This window comes from Podarcis raffonei, chromosome 4 (genome assembly GCF_027172205.1).
Source record: "Podarcis raffonei isolate rPodRaf1 chromosome 4, rPodRaf1.pri, whole genome shotgun sequence".
NCBI lineage: Eukaryota > Metazoa > Chordata > Lepidosauria > Squamata > Lacertidae > Podarcis > Podarcis raffonei.
The window spans coordinates 62,790,191-62,814,990 of record NC_070605.1 but is presented as its reverse complement, the minus strand read 5'-3'; the positions used below and the strand labels follow the sequence as shown (position 1 = coordinate 62,814,990).

The 24,800-nt window shown below is 40.4% G+C and overlaps 1 protein-coding gene across 1 annotated transcript; it reads right to left on the bottom strand.

Annotated features, from left to right (window-relative positions):
- Positions 1 to 1,719: 1,719 nt before the first annotated feature.
- Positions 1,720 to 6,203, bottom strand: NR0B1 (nuclear receptor subfamily 0 group B member 1). The gene is made up of 2 exons (XM_053387005.1): positions 4,857 to 6,203; positions 1,720 to 2,923 (listed from the first exon to the last, which is right to left on the bottom strand). The coding sequence occupies exons 1-2, from the start codon at positions 5,584 to 5,586 to the stop codon at positions 2,679 to 2,681; spliced, it is 975 nt and encodes a 324-aa protein (XP_053242980.1). The 5' UTR covers positions 5,587 to 6,203; the 3' UTR covers positions 1,720 to 2,678.
- Positions 6,204 to 24,800: the final 18,597 nt, after the last annotated feature.

Below are 24,800 nucleotides of genomic sequence, written 5' to 3'. Positions count from 1 at the left end.
GTATCCCTGGCAAGTTTGGGCTTGAGTTTCTTTAACAACAGCCTATGCGCATGCACCCCAACTGCAATACTGTTTGTGATATATGGGCTCTGCCATTCAAAGGGAAAAAGGCAATATCCAAGCCCTTGAGCATACCTGTTTGGATTGCAGCCAACCGTACAGTGGCATCTGCACTGCAAGATGTTTATAGCACTAATGAGAAAAGTGTATATTGAATATCATGTCAATTTGCAGGGACCATATGCTGCATGTATGGTTCATAGCCCAGCATCAGGAACCATGAACACAACTCTGTTTGCTAGAGGCATAGAGCACTACCCTACTGTGTGTAGATTCCAGTTTCACAGAGTAGCCGACAGTACAAACCCATATATGTCTATTCCAGAGTAAGCTCAATATATTTCAGACTTCCAGATAAGTGTGTATACGGTCCCAATCTGTGTGTAAGTCAGTTTATAGTCATTAGTTTCTGTTATAGGACAGAGGTGAATGTGTCTCCCCATCTCCCCCTTTGTAACCCATCAATGCCAGGGTTATAATTCCTATTTATTGTATTATAAAATGTTGCATGCCACTTTCTTGCTGGAATGGTAAATTATAAGAGCAAGTTATCAACATATGCATATTAATTACAGTGTTCTATGTGCTAGCTGGGAGGAACTTTGTCCAGGTTTCAGGATGTCTAATTAACAGCAACATAATATGGGGCAGATGGGTCTTATCAACCTGGAAAACTAGCCCATCTGCCTTGAGAGATGTCTTTGGGAAAAGAAAAGGCTAAGGAGTAAACCCTACACAAATCCAGAGTTAGACCCTAACCCTAAATTTAATAAGAAAACATATGTTCATTACAGGGACATTTACCTAACCTTTGTGCATTTGTATGCAATTAAAAAAACTTTCATCAATGCCTGTCAAACTTGTGAGATATTTATCAGTCTTCCTCGTGCTCAATCACCCCGATCTCAAGCTGTCAGCAAACATTTTATTTCCCTGGTTGCATGTTACACACCCATGGCTGATGGAGAGCATTTGGTTTCAGGAGTCACATATTCTGCAGGTCTGCAGTACATATTCTAGTGGTTTTCTATTATTATCACACCTACACAAATGTATCTAGTTACAAAATTTAGTCATTTTGCATTCTCTTTCTTCCTTTCTGTTCCAAACAGAAACTTTAGTCCTTTTCTAAAAACACTCAGTAGATTTGGATGCAGCACAGAACAGCAATATGCAGCATGTATCTATGTGGTGTTAACAATATTGAAAATGACACTTGTCCATTAATGTAAGGTTTTAAATTTAATGTTGTGAATTTTCTTCACCCTGAGTGAAGAAGATGCACAACTTCTCAGCTCTCTCACTGTCCCATTATTTACAACAATAAATCATGTGACATAACTATAGCAGTATTTTTAATGCATTATTTGTTCCCTATCCATTAATTACTGCATCTAGCTTATAGTGACTTTACTCTGGTGTATTTATAGGAAGTACAAATGTAGTTTGGAAACCTGGCAAAAGGTTCACCAATTACCGGTATACGATCAAGTTTTGTGTTGGAAGGTGACTGCACCATGTAAACTGACAGAGAATTAAATTTGCTTGGAAACAGAAACAGCATGTGATGTTTTTAAGACAAAATAAGAGAAGTGCATAAATATTCTAATCCTTGCAACAATGATTCAACTTTTAGATTAACGCCACTGATTTCAAGGATGCTTTTGTCCACAAGTTTATGATAAATGACTCAGCCTATGTAGACAACATGCAAGAAAAAAATAAATTGTTTGCATTAATTTACAATTCTTACAACTTTGTTACAATTTACTGTGTTTACAGGATAGAGTTGGTTCCAGCTTGAAACATACATGGTATTGAATCTCTTGCAGCCAACACTTACATATCAGGCTTTTTTCCAGTCTACATAAATGCAAACAGTATGTCTTTAAAATAAATTGTGTAGTGAAAACAATCTTCTTCACCCATTGACCTGATCCAAACACTGCTCTTGGGAGTCCAACTTCTCCTGATATAATAAAGTCTATCCAAAGTCCCTTAAGTAAAAAAAATTATGAAATAACTTGTCAGGATAAATATGAAAAGATAGAACATTACACCATATTTGGTCTTGCATGCGTTCCAAGAATATAGGATCATAACAATGAATGACATAACGGAAAAGAGAGACTTCCTATTTTGAACACAATACACAGATTTGTCTAAGTTTCAGTTAAAGATATACCAAAGAATATTCACTCTGCTTTGGAAACTAAACTGAAATCCTATGCACACTTACCTGGGAATAAGTTCCACTGACTATATAGTGGGACTTAGTTCAAGTAAACATGTATAGTTGCACTTTGTGGCTTAAATCCTATGCACACTTGCCCAGAGTAGGCTCCACTGAACACAATGGGGCCTACTTAGAAGTAACATGCATTGGATTACACAGTTCTTTCTTTTTTTTAAGGGCTGAAATATGTTGCTGGAAAATTTCAAGGTATGAGTATTTAATAAAAGCTAAGAGCACTCAAATAATATTTTATTACTGAATACAAAAATACTATCTATGTAAAAACAATAAGTTAGTTTATTTTACAATACTTTACACTACTCTGTTGTGGGACATTTCATGTTGGATTGCTCTATTATGTAGTTATAATTCACACATGGCTTCATAATTTTGCACAAAGCATCTCCAACAGCATGTCATCCATATTCACTGTTCCAATGATAGGCCTAAAGAAAAGTTCGGAAATAACATTAGCATTAATAGATCCGAGCATAGACAGAGCCGCATTCAGTTTGGCAAATCTAGTCTGGTCCCCTCTGTAAATCATTCTGACATGTTCATTTAGGGCTTGCTGTGCTTCTTGCTGCAGTCCCTGGATGTACTGTACACACTGCAGCCCAGGCAGATCTAGAAGGGTAAAAAGAAAACACATGAACATTAAGTCCTCTCTTCATAATACCTTTTTATCTGCAATATACACAACTGGAAGTGACTTACTCCATTGTGCAAAATGGCTGGAAAGTAATCAGAATTAACAGAGAACAAAAAAGTACTTCGCTGAACTTTTAGTAGCAAGACAAGTCTGATAGTCATCATACCACTATAAGAATATAAACACAATACATGAAGCATGTGTTTTGAAGTGTGCAACTCTATTTCTTTTTACAAAATGGAATTTTCCATGCTCATTTCAGGGAACAGACACGCCCACTCACTACCAAGAACAAATGACACTTTCTACAAAAATTATTAACTTCTCTAACAAATATGTCTAAACCAATAAAACTCACCAATCTGCTTTTAGAAATAAAAATGTTCACAAATTGACAAAGATAGCATGGTAGGGAGAGAGCAAGAGAGAAAAGAAGGCTTGCCCACAACCTGTTGACAGCCAGTATCATTCATATTAAAATGTGCACTGCAGACAGCCATACTTCCAAGGTTCTACAATGCAAATAAAAAAGCTCTGAATGTAATGTAAATATTTTCTAATGCCTTAAGGCAGCATCTCTGGTTCTGACTTCTTAAACCATTTTTAAAATGTGCTTAATTCATTTGACCACTTTATAATTACAAATAATTTCCTTTCTTTCTCCTTCATTCTACATTACTATTTATTTAGTATAAATTATTACATGTTAATTATTAGTATCCACTAGATGTGTTAGTTTAATGTCAAAGTAGCAATTTCCCCTGAAAATTACTTTTTAGAATGTTTCAAAATGAGGTACTTGAACATGTTTCCTTACAATTCAGTACAATCATTCAGTCCCTAAGCGAATCTATATATTTAATAAATAAAGCAATAAAACACCCTCTACCCTTAAACACCACAGTACTTGATCAGAGCACAGGAAGTTTCTAGAGCACAAGAAAAACTTAGCTCGCGAGGGTCTTTCAGAATCCCTGTTTTATAAGAAATTCTGAAGGAAAGAGAGGTGACAAAATGAAGATATTCTTAGCTTTGCAGCCCAGCATTAAACAGGTTTACCCAGGGGGAAAAAGCTCCATGTGCGGTCTGTTTTTCTGAATATAAAACTGGATGCTGTTCAGCCAGGCTAAGCAACAGGAAACTAAAAGAGCACATGGAAACTGTTTTTATTCTCTCTCCCCAAAAAGCCGAGCCTACTAGTATGTTTTATTGCACTTCTGTTACTTTCCGAGGATATGACATAGCCCACGTTTTGGGGAAAATTTCCCTGAGCAAAACAGGTAGAGAGAGTTCTGACCCTTTCCTCTTTCTTCTCATGTCTGCCTGTCACTAGCGCAATGAAAACCCTTGAAGACAGCTGTTCCCAATGCGGAGCAGGGGGGCAATTTGATTTTTAAGGGAGGCAATTTAAGAACAAATTAAGAGTTAATGGCCTTTTAGTCTTCCTCCACTTGAATAGGAGTTCACTTTTTGAATAATAAGAATCATATGTCACGGGAGGGGGGTTGGCTCATCAGGATTTTAGAAATGCTGAGGTGGAGCATGGCAAAAAAAAATGTTGGGAACCACTGCTCTAAGACTTTCCAGAGTCCCAGCAAAACAAAACTTGAGTCGCCATCACACTAATTCACCTTCTGAGGTTATGTTCAAGCAAGGCATTTACTTTCTTAGCTTTAGAAGTAAAGGCTCAAGGCAGGACCAACTACCACACCTATCCCCCCTCAAAAAAAACCCCAGGCTTTTTAAACAGAGCTTCTGTGCTATTCGTAGCTACTTGGCAGGAGGAAACCAGCTGAAGAAATCCAACAGGTGGTGCCTGTGCTAACATGGTAGTGCGGATGGTGGGAAGAGAAGCTAGCCGTGACCCATGTCTCGCCTCCAACTCCCCGCCAAATTCCCCGCGCTTACCCGGATTGAAGAGCACCGTCCCCTTGAGGTAGGCGTACTCCTTGGTGGTAATGTCCAGGCTCCAGCACTTGCCCAGGAAGCTTTGAATGGCTTCGATCTCTTCTGCCGACGGGAGCTTCGGGCTGTTGCTGCTGCTGCTGCTACCGCTGCTGCCACAGGTCGCCGCCGCCGCCAGCTTCTCCTGGGTCTTGTACAGCAGCAGGAAATGGTGCTGCGGCTGCCGCCGTTGCCGGTGCTGCAGCTGCTGCTGCTGCTGCCTCTGCTCTTCGGCCCGCTTCTCGGTCAAGATCCTTTGCAACATGCTGGGCTCGGTGGTCTCCACCGTCTCGAAGTGCACGCGGTCCTGGGCCAGCCCCAGCACCAGCAGCGGAGCCCAGGAGCTGCGCACCAGCACCAGCTGCTCGTCCAGGGGCAGCTCCTGGAAGCTGGGCACGTTCTTGACGAAGCGCAGCGTCTTCACCAGCACCGCCGAAGCCGCCTTGCACGCCACCTGCGGGCTCTGCAGAGCCACGCGCTTCTGCAAGCCGCACGAGCAACCGGGACACGCCGCGTGCCCGCCCGAACTAAGCGGTGGAGGAGGCGGTGGCGGCGGAGGAGGAGGAGGCGGCTGCTCGCTTCCCGCCTGCCGCCGCTGCTGCTGCCGCTGCTGCTCGCTTTTCAGGATATTGTAGAGGATGCTGCTCTGCCGCCGGCTGCCCGTGCAGCAGCGGCATCTTTCCACGCACGCCATGGCTCCGAAAGGAGGCGGCTGGGAAAAGAGGGCTGGAAAGAGCGGGAAAAGCTCGCCGCTTCCGCCCCTCAGCCGAGCGGAGTGCTCGCCCTCGGCTCGGCCCTTAACTTTATAGCGCGCGGGCAGCTAGAGTTCAACGGCGCAGACGCTCCTGAGTCGCTGAGGGAGGGAAGAGGCGAGGGTTGGGTGGGAGCGGAGCCAAGTCCCGGCGCCAACTCCACCTTCTCCCGCTCTCCTCCTCCCGGCTACACAGCGGAAGCGCGAGGCTGTGAGTCGCTCGCCTTTGTGCTCCCTTCGTCAATGTGGCCCCGCCGTCTCCTGAGGCGCAGTATTTACGGGCGGCATTGCGTTGCCTTGCTTTCGTTTTCTTCCTCCTCTTTCTTTAGACTCGGCTTCAAGGGCAGGGCAAAAGTAATGCCCATATTTATATATTGCCATGCCTTCGCCACCCCATTCCCTCTTTCGATGGAGGGCTCGGGGAAAGCGAGGAGGTTCTTTGCAAACAGCCAAATAATTGCAGAGCAAAGTTCAAGGAGTTAAATTGCCTGCGAGTAGAGAGTCTCTGCAGTGATCTAATAAAGCGCCCTGGGTTTTATGGAGACTCATCAAAGGAATATTTCCTTCTAAGAAATCCAGGTGTTAGAGAACATTCTCTGAACTATTTTTTTTTAAGCTTAATTTCAAACCACTTTTGCTTCCACGTTATTGTTGGTGATTAAAAAGCAGGCACACGCTAGTAATTTGGTTTTCTTTCTTACAATATATTTTATAAGTTCCTTGCTGGATATATGAATATCATATACTGCAGTGCAAGCAAATATATATTATAATATTAAGGAAAAGAATGTGCCTGGGGCACTGCCTTTTTCTTAATCACAAGATTACAAATCTGCCGGGTTTTATATTTCTATCTGTGTTATTAGCTCTGAATTGGCATGCTGGTATTTTTATTTTATGCTTCCTATTCTAACTTTAAAATCCACAATAAGTTTAATTTTAAAGGTGGTGCTAGAGGTCATTGCTGGATATGTGTATCTGTAAAACAGCAGTGCATTCCACAAACCAGCTAAGCCACAAAGTATTTACACCGAAGCCAGTTCTTCATCAAAAACAGGAACAATGTGACAAATTCCTGAGGCCTCTTCCTGTCCAACACCACCAAGATATACTTATAGATGCAGCCCTCCCCCAAAAAACCATACACACACACCTACACACCAAATCCAGCTTAGAATCCTGCAGAGCAGAAGTCTTGGCAACTCTAGATCATTACAGTTATAACATCTCTCTCCATAGGCACTTCACTTTCTTTTCTCATCTTTTATCTTTTTCTTGATTACTCTTCTCTATGCCTCCTCATCTTCTTTGAAGTTCTTTTTATACTTTCTCTTAATTAAATTAATTGTAAATCAGGTGATAACAAATGAATGTAAAATACAAAAAGGAACTAGGCAAGGGTGCCCGCTATCACCGTTATTTATCCTGGTTCTGGAAGTACTTGCAAGAAATATAAGAGCGAATAAAGAGATAAAGGGATAAAAACTGGAAAAAATGAATTTAAGTTGAAAGCCTTCGCTGATGATCTAGTAATTACTGTAGAAGATCCAAAAAACTCTCTCCCTAGAGTAATAGAGAAAATCCAATAACTTCGGGAAGTGGCAGGATTCAAATTAAATAGAAATAAAATCAAGTTATTAGTTAAAAGTTTAAAAAAAGAAGAGAGAAATGATTTGGTGCAAAGTATTGAGATAGAAATCCATAAAAAGTAAAATATTTAGGGATATGGTTAACAGCAAGAAATATAAATGTGTATAAAGACAATTATGAAAAAGTATGGTCCGAGATAAAAAGGAATTTAGAAATATGTAGTAGAATGAACCTTTCCTACTAGGAAGAATTGCAGCGATAAAAATCAATGTGTTGCTGAAAATGCTCTTTCTTTTCCAGTCAGTCCCAGTAATGGTTAAGGATGATTGCCTAAAAAGATGGCAAAAGGATATTTCCAAGTTTGTCTGGGGGGCAAAAGGCCAAGGATTAAACATAAGATACAGATACAAAAGAAAGAGGAGGCTTTGCCCTTCCAGATCTCAAATTGTATTATGAGGCTGCATGTTTGGTCTGGATTAGCGACTGGATAAAACTCGAAAAGGAAGAAGCATTAGATTTGGAAGGTCATGATAACAGATATGGATGGCATGCATACTTATGGTATGGGAAAGGGAAAGTACATAAAGAAGAAGAAGAAGAAGAAGAAGAGTTCGGATTTGATATCCTGCCTTTCACTCCCCTTCAGGAGTCTCAAAGCGGCTAACAATCTCCTTTCCCTTCCTCCCCCACAACAAACACTCTGTGAGGTGAGCGGGGTGGAGAGACTTCAAAGAAGTGTGACTGGCCCAAGGTCACCCAGCAGCTGCATGTGGGGGAGCGGAGACGCGAACCCGGTTCCCCAGATTACGTGAATACCGCTCTTAACCACCACACCACACTGGCTCTCGGATTATAATCAGGAGATCATGTGGGAGAGGTATAAAGATTTAATAGAACAAAAAACACCTTGGTGGTTATCAACAATTGAAGCTTCGTTACTCAAGCTGCTTGGTAAAAAGGGGACGTGGCCTACATATAGAGATTTACTGAGAGTTCAAGAAGGAAAATGGAAATTAAAAGATTATGAGGAAATCAAAGACCATTTTCAGAGCTGGCTGCATTATAGGCAATTATATGAGAGGGACGCAGGTGGCGCTGTGAGTAAAACCACAGAGCCTAGGACTTGCCAATCAGAAGGTCGGCGGTTCGAATCCCTGCGACGGGGTGATCTCCCGTTGCTTGGTCCCTGCTCCTGCCAACCTAGCAGTTCGAAAGCACGTCAAGTGCAAGTAGATAAATAGGTACTGCTCCGACGGGAAGGTAAACAGCGTTTCAGTGCACTGCTCTGGTTCGCCAGAAGCAGCTTAGTCACGTTGGCCACATGACCTGGAAGCTGTACGCTGGCTCCCTCGGCCAGTAAAGCGAGATGAACGCAGCAACCCCAGAGTCGGTCACGACTGGACCTAATGGTCAGGGGTCCCTTTACCTTTACAAGGAAGATAACAAAAAAGGGTTTAGCTATACAATCTCTAGATTTCAAAAGGAGATTATAGAAGAAGTGAAGATGCTGAAGAAAGCATATAGTATTCTGCTAGAATGGGAAACAAAAGACCTGCCAAGAAAAATGAAGAGCTTATTTATGTATGCTACAACAGCAGCAAGTGTCTTGTTAGCACAAGGATGGAAGAACGAGGAAATCCCAATGAAAGAACAATGGCAAGAAGAACTGATGAGCTATGCGGAGTTGGCAAAGTTAACATATAAACCATGTGAGAAGGACAACTGTGACTTCAAGGAAAAATGGGAACGCTTTACAAACTATCTAAAGGGACAACAAAAGGATTTGGACTCCTTGACAGGTTTTGAATAAACATCCACAAATTTATTAGTAGAATATATGATAGATAAGGCAATGATATGTACAATTTTACAACATGCAGAGAATAACATGTATAAACAAATCAGAGGGGAGCTGAGGGGAGCCTTTGGAGGGTGGAAGAGGGAGGGAGGGGAAAGGGGGGGAAATGTAATTGGTTATATTGATTTATAATTTGTTCAATTAAAAATATTTTTTTTTAAAAAAAAAGTGTTTTATGCACTACCATTATCACTTTTTGCTCTCTATGAAACTATGGTTACAATTCCAAGTATACTTACTTGGGAGCAAGTCAGAATTCAAATAAGCTCCTGAGTGAACCGGGGGTAGACCAAGCAGCAAAACTTCCAACAAGACAATTAAGCCACAAGACTTCCCTGTAAACCTTGTTAAGGCTAAGCTATGAAAGCATGTGTAGGAAAATGAGTGTACACCATATGTACTTAGAACAGAAAAAGCTCGTAGTTGAAGTCCATAAGGGGAGGACTTTGATAATGCCACTGTTGCTGTGCACATCATCATCATCATCATCATTAATAAATAATAATATTGGAGAGGATAGGACTAAAGAGCTCTTTGGCTGTGGCTAATTTCTTGAGGGAGTAAGCTGTTTGAGGCCCTGTAGCAAACCCTGTCAGCTCCCTGTTAAATACAGTTGTACCTCGGGTTACAAACACTTCGGATTACAGACTCCGCTAACCTGGAAGTAGTACTCGGGTTAAGAACTTTGTCCCAGGATGAGAACACAAATCACACGGCGGAGGGGCAGCGGCAGCGGGAGGCCCCATTAGCTAAAGGGTACCTCAGGTTAAGAACATTTTCAGGTTAAGAACAGACCTCTGGAACGAATTAAGTTCGTAACCCGAGGTACCACTGTAATTAGTTACTGACCAAATACAGAAGACAGTAACAAGGACAAGAGATACAGAGATGCAAGCAATACTGCACTCAACTCACAAAGTAGTCCAACAACTATTATTGGTATACATCATCCTTTGCCAACCTAGTGCTCTCCAGATGTTTTGGACTACAACTTCCATCAGCCCTAGCCAGCAGACATCTACAGGGTGCCAGGTTAGTAAAGGTGGTTGTACTTTGTGCTTTTGTTATATGCACAGATACCTAGATGTCTGAAAGCTAGACCTAAGTTTATGGTAAAAAAAAGCCTAACAATTCTTAGTGCAGAACAAAAATTAGGAACTGCAGGCCCAGAAGACAAATATAGTAGTCCAGGCCTTTCTAACCAGACCATACTCCTCACCTGCCTTCTTCTACATCAAGTGCTTATGCCAGACTGGCATCTACCCTTGAACTATGATAACCTCTATCCACTTCCTTGCCTGGATAGAGGAGTGTGTGTATAGAACATTACTACATTAAAGGTAAAGGGACCCCTGACCATTAGGTCCAGTCGTGGCCAATTCTGGGGTTGCGGTGCTCATCTCGCTTTATTGGCCAAGGGAGCCGGCATACAGCTTCCAGGTCATGTGGTCAGCATGACTAAGCCACTTCTGGCGAACCAGAGCAGCACACAGAAACACTGTTTATCTTCCCGCTGGAGCGGTACCTATTTACCTACTTGCACTTTGACATGCTTTCAAACTGCTAAGTGGGCAGGAGCAGGGACCGAGCAATGGGAGCTCACCCCGTCACGGGGATTCGAACTGCCGACCTTCTGATCGGCAAGTCCTAGGCTTTGTGGTTTAATCCACAGTCCCAACCACATCCCCTATTACTACATTAGGTGTATTAATTTCAGTGGGTCTCTTCTAAGTAAATTTTAGTTGAATACCATCCTAAGAGTTACATCTGTTGCTCTACACATTTTTGCCACTGGCCCTGCCTTTTGTTCTGGCTCTAGTGGTATGTGGACTCTGGAAGCTTACTCACAAGTTGAAAAATGTCCCGGTTCCCTGGCTCCCCTTGGAGCCAGCATACACTCTGGTGGGTGGGCTGGATCTGTTTGTGCCAGGATAGGCAGCAATGCATCCTTTGCAAAAAGACCTGGGTCAGACCTTCCAAGTCCCCTTCTTACTGTAGTGCAGCTGGCCCCACTGATTCACTGCCTACCTCTTTGGCTACCATGGAAATCTCACTGTCCAAAGCCAGGATAGGCACTGTGTCAAAAAGTTTTCCCTCTCCTGTGATGTATGACAATGATAGACACACACCCCCTTCAACTTGCTACTTAGGCTTCATTGGACCCATGATTATAATAAAATGTCCTTTACCCTGGTGTAGGATAAAAGGAGCCATGGCACATTTCCAGCAGAATTTGCTCAGAGGCAGAAGGGTAGTGTCAAGCAAAAAGATGGGCAAAGAACATAAACAGAACAATAAGGTGTATAATAATTTAGTATCTATACACATATATGCACAAGCTTTTGCTTATTTCATTTATATCCTGCCTTTCTTGAGAGGGAATTCAAGGCAGAACTTACAGTTTGTTCCACAATCTCCCATACTCTGCTTAACTTCACCAATATTGTAATGTGCAGCTTAGATTCCCAGCACCAAGCTGTGCAACCTTCTCTGGCAGCTCTTGATAGAATTCAATACTTGAACTGAAACATTTGTAGATGAAGATGCAAGCGTGTCTCATTTCCTTAACAAATATGCCTGAAATAAATGTTGTTCCTTTTTTATTTGAGTTTTTGCTTCTTTATACTCTACAGGAGTCTTTTTTAGACTAAACATGGAAAAAGTTACTACGGACTCTCAATTTCCTTTTATAAATTGCATGCAATATATTTCATTTATAGTCATCAATTGTGTGCTCATAATTCAGCCCCAAATGGGAGTTTCTATAATAAACTGTTTTGTTGGCTTATTCAGTAAACTGGTAGAGGCAAGTTCCAATTTTATGAGATTTATTACCTGTGTTGCTGGATGACCTTAGCATCTTGTTCTCTTTCTCCTGGTGATGAGAATTAAGAGTTATTACCGAGTGCAATGGAGACTTCTGATGCTCTTCCAGCTTTAAATGGTTTAACTCAGGGAACTAGGAGGCTTTAACACTGTCTGTTATGAGGAGAGAAAGTCATTTCTTTGATTTAAATAGGCAATTGAGAAAGGTTAACTCAACATTTTTTTAGAATATAATAAATATCTTCCCTTGTTTCATTATTATTACTTTTAACTGAGGGCTGGTTTCTGCATTAACAACTGCGCAGTAAATCCACATCATATGGGTGCTTCACAATGTATGCAATAATCTGTTTCCCTCTCATTTTCACATGGCCCCCATTGTGCACATTTAACCTTTCCATTGTAGTTGAGGTGATGTTTTGTAAAGATAAAATAGGAATACTCAACTGCTGTGAACACATCAGAAGCATAAGCACATTCAAAGCAACATTAAAATCAGTGTGGATGTTCTCTTGACATCTCAGAGTACAGTTATAGATATGCCAGAAATAAGTTCAGCAACACATTAATATAAGAAATGAAAATATGAAGTACATGCAGATACTTATAAAATGCAACCAAAGTGTGTGCCTAAAGTAAGCAAACTTTACATCCTTAAATTGTTACTTAAGGATAGTTTACCAAATCACTTTACATTTGTTTTCCGTGTGCAATTCCCTGTGACAAGGAAAATTAGTACCTGAAACTTCAACAAAAGTGATAAGCAGCTTGTACAGAACTGGACTTTCCAGTTGCTGTTAATTTATTCAGTCATAGGTGTCCTGGTGTTTACTTCATTCAGTGGCTCTTTGGGCCTAGGAGACCTGGGTTAACATGTTTATTTCTGTCTTTGTAAGGATGTGTGGAAAATGTGTTCATGTTTCAGAGGTTCAAAGACCAGTGTGGGTCAATATGAGCAAGCCAGGGCTGAACTGATATTACCCTTGCTGGTACCTTTCCCGGGAAAATCAGAGGCTCACTATGTAAGGTTCCTATTCGAAGACCGGACAAACGCTAGAACATTAGCAGTGGCAAAGGTTTTTATCAGTGGTTGCAAGAACCAATGATCCCTATCTTTTGAACAAAATGCTTGTTTAACCTGGAGGTAGGCTGTATGAATTGTGTATTGCTTTGTAACAATTTGTTGGGTCTCTGGACCATAATAAAGATTGATTGATTGAAAATAATTTTTTTATTTATACCCTGCCCCTCTGACTGGGTTTCCTCAGCCACTCTGGGCAACTGCCAACATGTATAAAAACATAATAAAACATTAAACACTAAAAAAAAATCCCTCTTTCTGAAGGCTGTATAGTTATCATTTATCTCTTTGGCTCGGGGGTCACATAACTCTAAACCCTCCAACATTTTTCTGATGAAAATAGGGACACCCTTCCACACCTTCCAACATTTCTCTGATGAAAATAGGAACATCCTAAGGAAAATTGTGACATCCTGCGATCAAATCAGAAACCAGGACGGTTTCTGTAAATATGGAACTATCCCTGGAAAAGAGGGACACTTGGAGGGCCTGTGATGTGGGGTGGGGTTGAGAGCACAGCTTGCTCCAGCAAAGGAGCAGTCAGGATCTGGGTATGATTTAGGAAAAACAGCTTCACAGCCCAAACAGCTTCACCCCCTTGCATGCCAGGTTTGGTGTGTGGGCCAGAGGTTCCCCACACTGGTAGACCATGATCCCACCTCTGCTGTGTAAGAGTCTATATTGACTCCATCTCAACCCACCAGGATATGCCCCGATTCTTCATAATAAAAACAAATTAAAATGATATTCAAATATACTATCAAGCCTGGTTTTCTGTGGCTGCTCTCCTGGCACTGGTACTAAAAATATTTTCTAGTATTTTTCTGAAAAGAACATGGGTTCATCATAGAAGTATACTGCAGAGTACTGGAATGCAATTCCAGGATGTTAATGCCCATAGAAGTGCACGTTTTTGTGCTAGTTCTATGTTATTCTTGAAAGTTTATTCATAATTACATTCTTCATGAAATGATGTGCTCCTACATTCTGCAGAAAGTCACTGTTACACTTTCTAGATGCTCATAAGATTGCCAAACTGCCAGTATTTTACTGGTCCAGTCACAATTGACCAGTCAATGAATCAGTATTGTAGGCTAAAATCCTAGTAAAATGTGGATTTTACCAAACTGCAATGAGGACCTGCCACATTCTGCCAACCATCACCCATATGCCAGCAGTTTGTTTAGTCCTGAGTCTACTTTGATTCACCACATTCTACTCTGGCTGTGTTCCTTAGCATTAGTATTTTTGAAAATATGCAGCTGGCAAGACTACTTCTGAATGTAAATTACTCTGAGGGTGTTGGCTTTCAGACTTCACAAGAATGCAAAGGAGGGGAGCATAATGCCTGAGCAAGCCTAGAGCAGGATCTTATGCTTGGCTTTAGACAGTTACAGTGCAGATTATATAGGCCTCCACAGAAGTAAGCCAGTCTAGTGTATATTGGATTGCAGTTTTAGAGTCATACCATACAAGATCTTCAGTGTGTCCTGTAAAGAAACATTTTCATTGCAACAACTGATGAATAAATTAACAGGTAAAGATCTACAGGGCTGGCCCACCCATGAGGCAAAGTGAGGCGACCACCTCGGGTGGCAGGATCCACAGGGGCAGCAGATCCTGATGCAGATCTTTATTACTTCCCCCTTGTTCCTGATGCAGATCTACACTTACCCCTTCTTTCCTGGCAGGGAGGGGGTGCCATTTTATGGTTCATCTCAGGTGCCAAAACCTATTAGGCTGGCCCTGCTGATCTGCATCTTTTGGCACTATTATCTAACGACCATGATAAATGTTAACTATACTGTGTTCGTCTTTATCTCTTATCTCTAAATGTGGTATTGTTTTGTTCTTTAAATGAAAAGTTGATTTAACATAATGGAATCACATAACCTCCTTCTAATTTCTCACTTGTGTTAATTGTATTCTTTTCACCTTGGGTACTTAGCAGTATCGATTTTTAGTTTGGAATAAATATGTTACTTCATCCAGTAGATTTTATTCCTTTTCCAAAAAGCAAATGTTTTACTTTGGACTTACAAATCTTAAATTGTATCACCTACCATAATTTAGTTGAACACATCCCAAACATCTACCTTAATACCAAGTATAATGCCTTTCTCAAAAAGCATTGGTTAAACAAATGGAAGTAAGAAGGCTGAGAAGACAGCGAGTGTCCATTGTGATGTTATATTTCAGCATCACCATTGAAGCAAAGGGTGTTTTCAGCTGAAAGCTAGCTGATGACAATAGGGAAATCTGAATATTATCCAAGCCTCCAGTTCTTTGTGTAACTTCAGGAAATTGAGTGAATGATTTGAAGCTACGCTGATGAGCCATAGGTAACTATGGAGTAAGCATGTAGGAAGGAATTATTGTCTACATTCTCATTATATGGAATAATCTAAATAAGAAATAGCAATTATGGAAGGGCTTTTAACTTATTAATTTTACTGCATATATTTAGGAGACAATCTGATGCTTAATGGGAAGGGCTGTAGCTGAGAGACCATAGGATACTGTAGGCCTCCCTTTCTTTGAAGATGGACTGAGAGAGAGGTCACCAGAAGCAATCTCAGTATGATGGTGGAAAGGTATCTTGTCATTGCTGTTTTCTAGTACTGCTCCACTGTAGTGAGACCAGAAATGGACTTTGTAACAGAGGCCATTGATTCTTAAGTTCCTAAGCATCCTGGCTACCCTTATCTGCTCCCCAACTAGGTAGGTGCCCACCAAGTGAAAGCCAAGCCTAGTCAAATCCCCACCTCAAAATAATTTTGCTTTATCTTTCCAGTTAAGACAAAGCAAACATGATTTAGTAGATAACATTTTCCCCCACTAAATGTTACACAAACTACGTTCCCTAAATCTTAGGACAATAAAATTCTACACAACATTAGAAAATTTGGTTCAGACACTTCTAATCTATGCATCAGTTGTGGAAACACACAGAGCCTACTTTTTCTTATTGTGGTATTAGTGGGCTACAGGTCAGGGCTATTACCAATAGAAAGAAGGACCAGAGGGAGTTAGCTGCTCCCCTGGCAATTATCCCACCTCCTTAGGAAGATATCACATCATGAGAACTCTTGTTCCATTTTATTCCCATGAACCATTATTCTTTGAAGATGTTTGTTCCTGAACTTGGCTTTTGGATTTCAAGCACGTTGCATGCCATTTCAGCATATTCATCAGTCTGCAGCATTCTTGATATAAGCAAATCTTTCTTTTGTCCTTCACCTCATAGGAAGAAATTCTGTCATCACTCAAATGCAACTGACCAACAATCTAGCAACTTTCTTAAACAGCCCCTGCTTCCATTAAATGTGTGAGAAAGTACTAAAGTGGTCAGTGACAGCAGTTTTATAATAAACAGAAGGGCAGTACATTTTGACATGTAACAGCTGACTAGCGTCTCAGTACTATCTGCTATCTTCACTATGCACAGCACAATTTATTAGGGATTTCCTTTTCCTTCTCCCAAGAGAACCTTCATTAAAATCACCAAGGCCATTTACAAAGTCTACAGTAGATTAGACATTCTTATCTAATTTAGGTTAAAAATACTTCAGATTTCTTGCCTTTGCTTATAAAACATGCTTTTGTAGTCTCAAGAAATAAGCAAAAGGTAAATTTCAACATAGGGAAGTTCAAATACTAAACTGGATCAAACATGGCCAGGTTGTTTTATGGTGATAAAGTAGTGCTCAGATGTCTATTTTTTGGCATTAGAGGGAACCCAACTTTGCATGTATTTTAGTAGAACAAAAGGTTTGACCTGTCTTTTGTCTGCTTAGAATTGCATAAAACTCTATTAAGAGAAAGAGAGAGATTACTGGTTTTTCCTTAAATGTTTTGTCATTGCCAAGTGTAAATGGTTATTTCCCATAACATTCAAAGCCTTGCTATATGCTGTTCAAAGCCACCCGCAGAACTGAAATCATAATTCCAAGAAATATTTTACCGTGGAAATTTAGGCTGCAATTGTATATACATCTGAGAGCAAGTCCAGTTGAACTGAATGAGGTTTAATTCTGAGTAAATACATATAGAATTGCACTGTTAATTTACACTAGATATACTGTAACTTAGAGATTATGTCACTGGTTCTTCCATACTAGTTTTAATATATTTAAAAACAGATAATATTTAAAAACATGTCCTTGCTTTTTTATTTGATTTGGACCAACAATGAATGAGCAACTAAAGCAATGGTTCTCAAACCTTTTTCTCTGATCCACACTTTCTGAATAAAAATTGGCTTATGCCACACCAAATTTTTATTGATAAGAAATACACTGGAAAACAAAAAGGAACAACTCCTAGCAGTGCTTGATTTATAACATAGAACACAGCATTTTGAAAAGATATCTACTTATACTTTGCAAATATATTTATTTTTTGATACTATCCTGTAATATACTGGGCTGGAAAGGCAGATAGCCAAGCCTGATTTCTACTGGAATCCAAGGCTGTGTCTATGGGAGAAGCAGGACCTTCTTGGGGTGTTAATGTTGTGAACCTCTCCATCATATGCTCAGGTTGTATATATGTGTAAATAAACCGTGTATCATAAAGACACCACAGTCTCTGCTGTGCGTGATTTAACATGAAACACAAACCCTGGAAGAGCCTGGAACTCCTGGAATCTCACACCACTCAGAGCAACAGTGCTTTCTAGGTAAAAAAAAATGAGGTGCCAGTTCTCCTGTGTGCCAGCATAAAGTGCCGTGTGTGCCAGCATAAAATGGCTGCCGTGGACAGCAAAAACAAGCAGTGCCAGTACTCTATATCAATACTCTATACCAGTGAGTGGTGTCACACAAAAGAGCCCTAACTGTGTATAGATAATAATACACAGAATACTGATCAGGAGCTGAGGCTAGCAGATTGGAGCTCATCACTGAACCAAGGACACAGAAGATTACAGCTGAGACACAAAGCTCAGACACATTTGCTCTTTAATGTTACACCAGCCTTATGAAAGGTTGAACTTCCGTTTGTGTGTGTGTTTTTTTGAGAGAGTTCTTTTTAAAAAAAATAATAATCAAATTTATATATGATTACATAAGAACATGCTTTAGCTGCCCAAGTTATTGCACTACCTGTAGTTTTAGAAAATAATAGCTGCTTCTTTAACCTTTATGTGCAGCAGGAGCATCCAAACAATGATCACTCATGGAAGAATCAGCTCTGCAATAATAGGAATGTAATGTAGCAAATAAACTCTTATTACACCTAGGTCACTGTTTAGTTTTATGTCCACACACACTTAGTGGGCCATGCATAATGTCATTTATTTCTGTTCTAATTAGTTTGTGTTGCTCCTTGCTGAGGCTTGTAAACTTCTGCATCACTGCTCCAATTGTTGCTCTAATAAGGATCCGTAAGGGAGCTTTTTAATCTCTCCTTTCCCAAGAGTTCACCCTCTCATGCCAGCTTTTATAATTGTCCTTGGATAATAAAGTATTTATGCTGAGAGGCACACATGTGAGCTATCGGGGCAGGAAAGGTGAATAGAGGTGCATTTATAGCTCTAAATTATGAGAACAAGATACTGTTTCAGCACATTAACCAACAATTTATCTGGAGTATAGTTTTTAATACATAACTGGCACAGAGATATTAAAGAAGCAAAAAGCATAAAAATGTATTTCTAAGAATGGATACATTCTCACATCAGTTTACCAATCCAGTGCAGCCATGAGGCTCCAAAGCACACCCTAATAATTTCTATCCCACATCTCTCAGGCTTCACTTGACTTGAGCAGGAAGATTAAAGTGCAGAAAGGGTCCCAGAAGTAGTTCAGAGAAGGGCAATCCTGTGGGGTTCTCTCAACAGGACTGATATTTGTGTGTGTGATCGAACGATATCTGCCTGCTTGCACATAGGAAATCTGCCTACATTACAGAACTTACAGTTTCTCTGCTCTGCTCTCTAGCCCCCATGCAGCTCCAAAATCTGTTCCAGGTGGTCCCCCAAACCTCCAGAGCAAATTTTGAAGGGCACTCGAAAGGCTCCGAGGGGGAAGAGAGCAAGAAGTGCCATATCCTAAGTGGACACCCACTTTTACTACATTGGATCTCACCTAGAATAGGTAAGAAATTAGTAACCACATAATGTTACAGTGAATTCTCTTGGGGCAGTCTTTTTTTATTAGACATGGAAAACTAGTGTTCCCAGAACTATACTAGGCAGACTGAAAGAACTAATTACTTTGGTGCTCTTTATCTGGTTAAAAAAGTAAATAATAAAGCAGCCTCTGCTTAAAATATTCAGGAGACAAACAATAAAACTATACTGTTGTCGAACGTATGAGGTGATGCTATGATTCAATTCCACTCTGAAGAACTCATGACCAAGATGCTGGCAGCAGCCAGAATATCCAAAGGACAACAATGGACAACATTTTAAAAATCTTACAGCTGTCTCTGTGGAATAAAAAACATGTGGATGTTAGTAATTGCTGAACTTACCCACCACCACCACCTTGTATATCCGGAGGAAAGGAAACCCTGGAACATTTTTTGCAACATGGTGGGACTTTATATCTCACATCTTGTAAACACATAAATAGGATTCCCTGACAGCATTGCAAAAGGAGATTTGGATACTATAATATAGAAACTAATGTAAGATTATTTGTAATTATATGTGCACATCATCTCTTGCAGCTTGTTGTTCTGGATCCATAGGTGATGTTTGTTTAGTTCAGAAACCTGTGTGAAAATGTTAAATGTTAAGAAAGTGTTAAAACTGAATACATTTAAAAAGCAAAAAACAAAACCCTACTCTGTTGTCCCCAGCACCTGCTTGCTTTGCTGAAATATTTAGGTAATCAAAGATTACCTTTCCTAGTGAATTAAAAATGATTTGTTCTGCTGTTATACGAGGAAAAAATCTTGACATTGACCTATTTTGTTCTTGAATTATTTAAAAAAAATCATTGTGCTGAATTTGGTGTCCTTGTTTAGAAGGTGAAGAATAATGCTAGGTTTTAAAATGACTCAAACATTCTGCTTGTTTAACTCCATGAAGGCCAATTTGTATCACAATGCCTTTACTTCAAAGCTGTTGTAAAACTGTTTTTGTGGTTTCTCTGACACTTCATACATACATGTTCATTACCTACAAAATCAAGCAATGATGTGTTTGTGTGCTTGATCAAGCCAACCACAAGGAAGGACGATAGTTCAGATCAAGTAGCATGTGATGAGAAAGACCTCTTTCTGAGACCTTGAAGAGCCTCTACCAATCTGAATATACTTCACTGAGATAAATAATTCTGCAAGTTTTCTATTTTGACGTACGCCCCTTTGGACATCAGTCCACAAAAACTGAGTCATACCCATTCAGCTGCAAGCCATCAAGTATATGATATTCAAGTACTGTACATGCATGTGGAAATAAGGCCTATGAGAGTTTTAGATTTTGTCTCGCTGGTAGCCTATTGTCTTCTGGAGCTGCACTTTACTGATGCAGTTGTAGTTACCGTGCTGATAATTGCTGTGCCGAAATCTGCCCTCTAGGTTCTTGAACCTGTATTCCTCTTTTAGACAAGATTCCATTTTACTGCTCCTTCTCAGGGCACTTGAGAATTACTTCAGAATTTCAATTTGTGTGTGGCTTTGAGCTGATTGAGATGACAAGTAGAATAAAAGAAAGGATCCTCGCAAACACTCCTCAGGCGCCTTGGAAATAAGGTATGCACATCAAAAAAAAAAACCCTGCACAGCACCCATCACAATTTATTCTAAATTTTACCTCTCACCTTTGAGCCATTATGAATGCAATTTCTTTTTTTCATTAATTAATAGGCAGAAGTTGAAAAAATGCAGATTTTTTTTGGCACAGCACCACTTGTTTTTATTTGGCATGGCTGGCTGGGTGGGTGGGTGCAAGCCTGCCAGGCTTGAGAGTCACAGCCACCCATGGCAGGGACGATGGTGGTTGTAGTGGCTCCTCCTTCCTTCTTCTCTTTCTGCTACTGCTGCTTTTATTCTACCAGCCAGCTGGCCTGGCTCCCTCCTTCGGACCCAGCACAAGACTGTTCTCTCTTTCCCCCACCCTGCCTTTTCTGATTCCTAGGAGTAGCAGCACAATAAGCAGAGGAGGATGAGATGTCAGTCTCAGCTGGCAGTTCTCTCTTCCTCCCACTTCTTCCAACATGAAGTCATTTCTGGTTAGCGTACTTCAACAAAGATAAGAATTTGGGACTCTGCATGAGAAAGCGAGAAGCTTTCATGGCTTAAGGGTTTTCATGACGGTGCTGGCATTTTCGGAGGAGTTGGAGACTGCATACACCAAGTAAACATTTGTACATGACTTTAAGTCTTCGGTAGTTTTAAAAAGATTGGTTTTGATTAGTTTAATGCATTACAGACAAACTTCAATTATCCTAATGTAATGGGAATGCAGGCAAAATGAGAATTTAGATTATTGAGGAAGTTTAAAATCCTTGATATATTTGAAGAGGGACATGACCTCATTTGGGACAAATGCAATTTTAGGTAATTGGGTTTTAACAGTATGTCTATAAAGACACAGATCACTCTTGTTATGGGAAAACTCAGGATCATACTGTGCTCACTGGGGCTTTCTAACATCTAATGTCTGTATTGCTACTACACAATAGGTAACAAAAACAACAAAAACATCTGCTGAAAGATGGGCTGCCTCCTCTTTTTTCAGTTCCAGCTGGTTATTACAAGAATCCCATAAACAAGGAACAGTGCCATTTCTGTTCAAACCTAAGTCTTACTGAATTCAGTGAGGCTTACTCTCAGGTTAGTAGGGTTAGAACAGCAGCCATTCCAGCCCTGTCATCCCTCCCAATCCTTTTTCCTTTTTTGTTGTGTCTTTTAGATTGTAAACCTGAGGACAGGGACTGTGTTATCACTGACATTTGCTAGCTGCTATGGAAGCATTTCTTTGAGTGAAGAGTAGAATAAAAACATTTTAAATTATTAAATAAATGTTTGAGACCTTTGTTTTCTTCAGTGCTTTATAGGGATTGTTAGTCTGCTCCTCCTCCTCATTAAAATGGATTTTCTCTCTCTGTTGTTGTTGTTGTTGTTGTTGTTTTGTATGGGTGCTTCTGCTGCTCAAGAAGAGCAGAAAGTGAAGGTTTGAGGTTTCTAATGGCACACTTGCTAATGGTACATCTGTACACATGTAGATGAATAAACCCAGGGGTTTTAAGTGTGTGTATATGCACACATATATACATGCACACAAGTGAATGGGAAGTACCCAACTATACTGTTTTCAAAAACTTCAGATAAATTCCCTGTTCTGTCCCAACAGCCATTTTGTCTTCTGTATTCTCATTCTTGAACACGTCCACATTTATGCTAGGCATCCTCAAAGGTGTTTAAACTTGAGATACATTTTCTACACAGCCGGATTATAACCTTCACAGAAACAAGGAAATGGTTGGTGCCTATATCATTTCAAGGTCTGTGCCCTTGTTTATTTAGTGTTGTAATAGTTCATGCTGCTGATATGCCTTGAGGCCAGACTGGTTTTGTTAACAGGATTATGCTCTAGCAATTGATTTTCTTTCAATGAGTAAATAATGAACTAATTTTAGCTTGTCTGCTTCCTAATCAAAAATAGCTGTTTTATTCTGCCACACAGTGAACTGCATATTCTTATCGTTCAATGAGTTGCACATAAACTATTAGATAAAATACCTCTGCCAGCAGAAATTTCCTTCAAGAGTCACCTGTCCCCCATTCTGTTACTCACATATATAATGTCAATAAACCCTCTAGGGTGTATTTTTGATGAAGGTCATACAAAGCTGATGCTTCCAGTCTGATAGTAAATTAGTATGGCTGTAACATCAGGTGGTGTCTGCTGTTGGTGACCTTAAATTCAGTATTTCTTTTTTTATTTCCCATGTGTAGAAGGAAATGACAAAAAATCTTTTCTTTTTTTTAAAGCAAACTATCTGGCAGCAATAGTGTAATATTTTCTTTGAACGTGTATAATATAACTGTTTTCCTAGCATGCTAAGAACAAAACTTTGATGACAACATATCATAAATTAGCTTGAGATAGATTCATTTACTCTAGTTATTTATTACATTTTATATACCCTTCCTCCACAAAGCTTAGGTAGCCGTACATGTTTCTTCTTTTTATCCTCAAAACAAATCTGTGTCAATATCATAGGTTAGACTGAGAGAGAGGGCGGCTTAAGTCAACAAATAAGCTTTGTGATTGTGTAAGGATTTGAACCCTATTCCTATCTGACACCCTTGGCCTGATGGGAGCTATAGTCCAAACAAAACATCTGGAAGACACCAGGTTGAGGAATGCTGGTCTAATCACTACACATCTACATAAGTGTTACATGGATTCATTATCTTTTTCTAGTGTATCATACTTGAAAGGCTTATCTATTGAGTCAGGGTGCATGCCCTAGTTTATTTATCCAAATTACTATAAGGACCCAGGCGAGAGAAAGGGTTAAACTTGTTTTACCAGTGAAGATGTAGAGAAAAGTCGGCACTCCTTCAGCTTACTTGGCTTCATATAGCAAGTTGGTTAAGGATACTGTGATTCATACACTCGGTAGCTCAGTTCTTCAAGTACAGTATTCAACACTATTGGAAAATGATGAGTGCGTGTAACAGCTGCACTAGCAGCATAGTCGTGGTTTAAACAGCAGAATTGAAATCCCCATTCAGCCTTTTCAGAAGCCTATTGAAAGAGAAACACTGCAGTTCTGTTTGAACATCATGCTAATCCATGGTTTCACAAGACATGCACAGTAGAAAGGAGCTATGATTCCTGGGGTGGACAACACAAGCCAACTTTAAGGGAAACTGAAAATAAAAGCTGTTGAAGTGCTCAAAGAGGTGCATTAAAGGGGAGGGGTGGGAGAGAGAAAGCATGCAAGATTGAGGCTGGGATTCACATAACATACCCTGTTTACGGAAGCACTGCCCAAGACCTATTGCTTTTGCAGTGGTGTTTTCTCCCCTCTCTCCTCCCTCCTGTGCCCCCCTAAATTGGCTCAGAAGCTTGGGAGAACCCCCAGAACACCATGCAGGGGGACGGAAGGGGAGACCATTTGATCTGGCAAGCTTGCAAGTTTGTAATGTTGCAACATCGTGACATGCAAAAATGGTGAATAACATCTCTTCAAGGACCTAAAGACTAAAGGCCAAACTAGGTGGGGCATTGATTGCATGAATGCATTTTAACATATGTTGACATGAATGCTATGAACATGCTGTTTTAAAAAAACAAAAAGCTACAGAGCGGCCCAAGTAGCAGTAGGACTGTAGGAGATGGGAAAGAGAGAATTTCACCCTTTTGCCTCCTCTGTGGCTCTGTTGAAAATCACTTCCCTGAAGCATCAACTGGGGGATTCCTTCCTGCTATGAATAGCAGCTTCAGAAGACAGCTTTAGCCATCACCTCAGCAGAAGCAGGGAGAATGAGAGTCTCGCATCCCCTGCGGTTCCACTGTCCAAGGGGAGCCAGGGAGCCAGGACATTTTTCAACTTGTGAGTAAGCTTCCAGAGTCCACATGCCACTAGAGCCAGAACAAAAGGCAGGGCCAGTGGCAAAAATGTGTAGAGCAACAGATGTAACTCTTAGGATGGTATTCAACTAAAATTTACTCAGAAGAGACCCACTGAAATTAATACACCTAATGTAGTAATTGGGGACGCGGTTGGCACTGTGGGAGCCTAGGACTTGCTGATCAGAAGGTCGGCGGTTCAAATCCCCGCGACGGAGTGAGCTCCCATTGCTCAGTCCCTGCTCCTGCCAACCTAGCAGTTC

Coding starts and splice junctions, on each gene's coding strand:
- NR0B1 (XM_053387005.1), bottom strand. CDS start 5,586: ATGGCGTGCGTGGAAAGATGCCGCTGCTGCACGGGCAGCCGGCGGCAG. Junction 2,924..4,856: donor GACGGTGCTCTTCAATCCGG/GTAAGCGCGGGG, acceptor TTACCCTTCTAG/ATCTGCCTGGGCTGCAGTGT.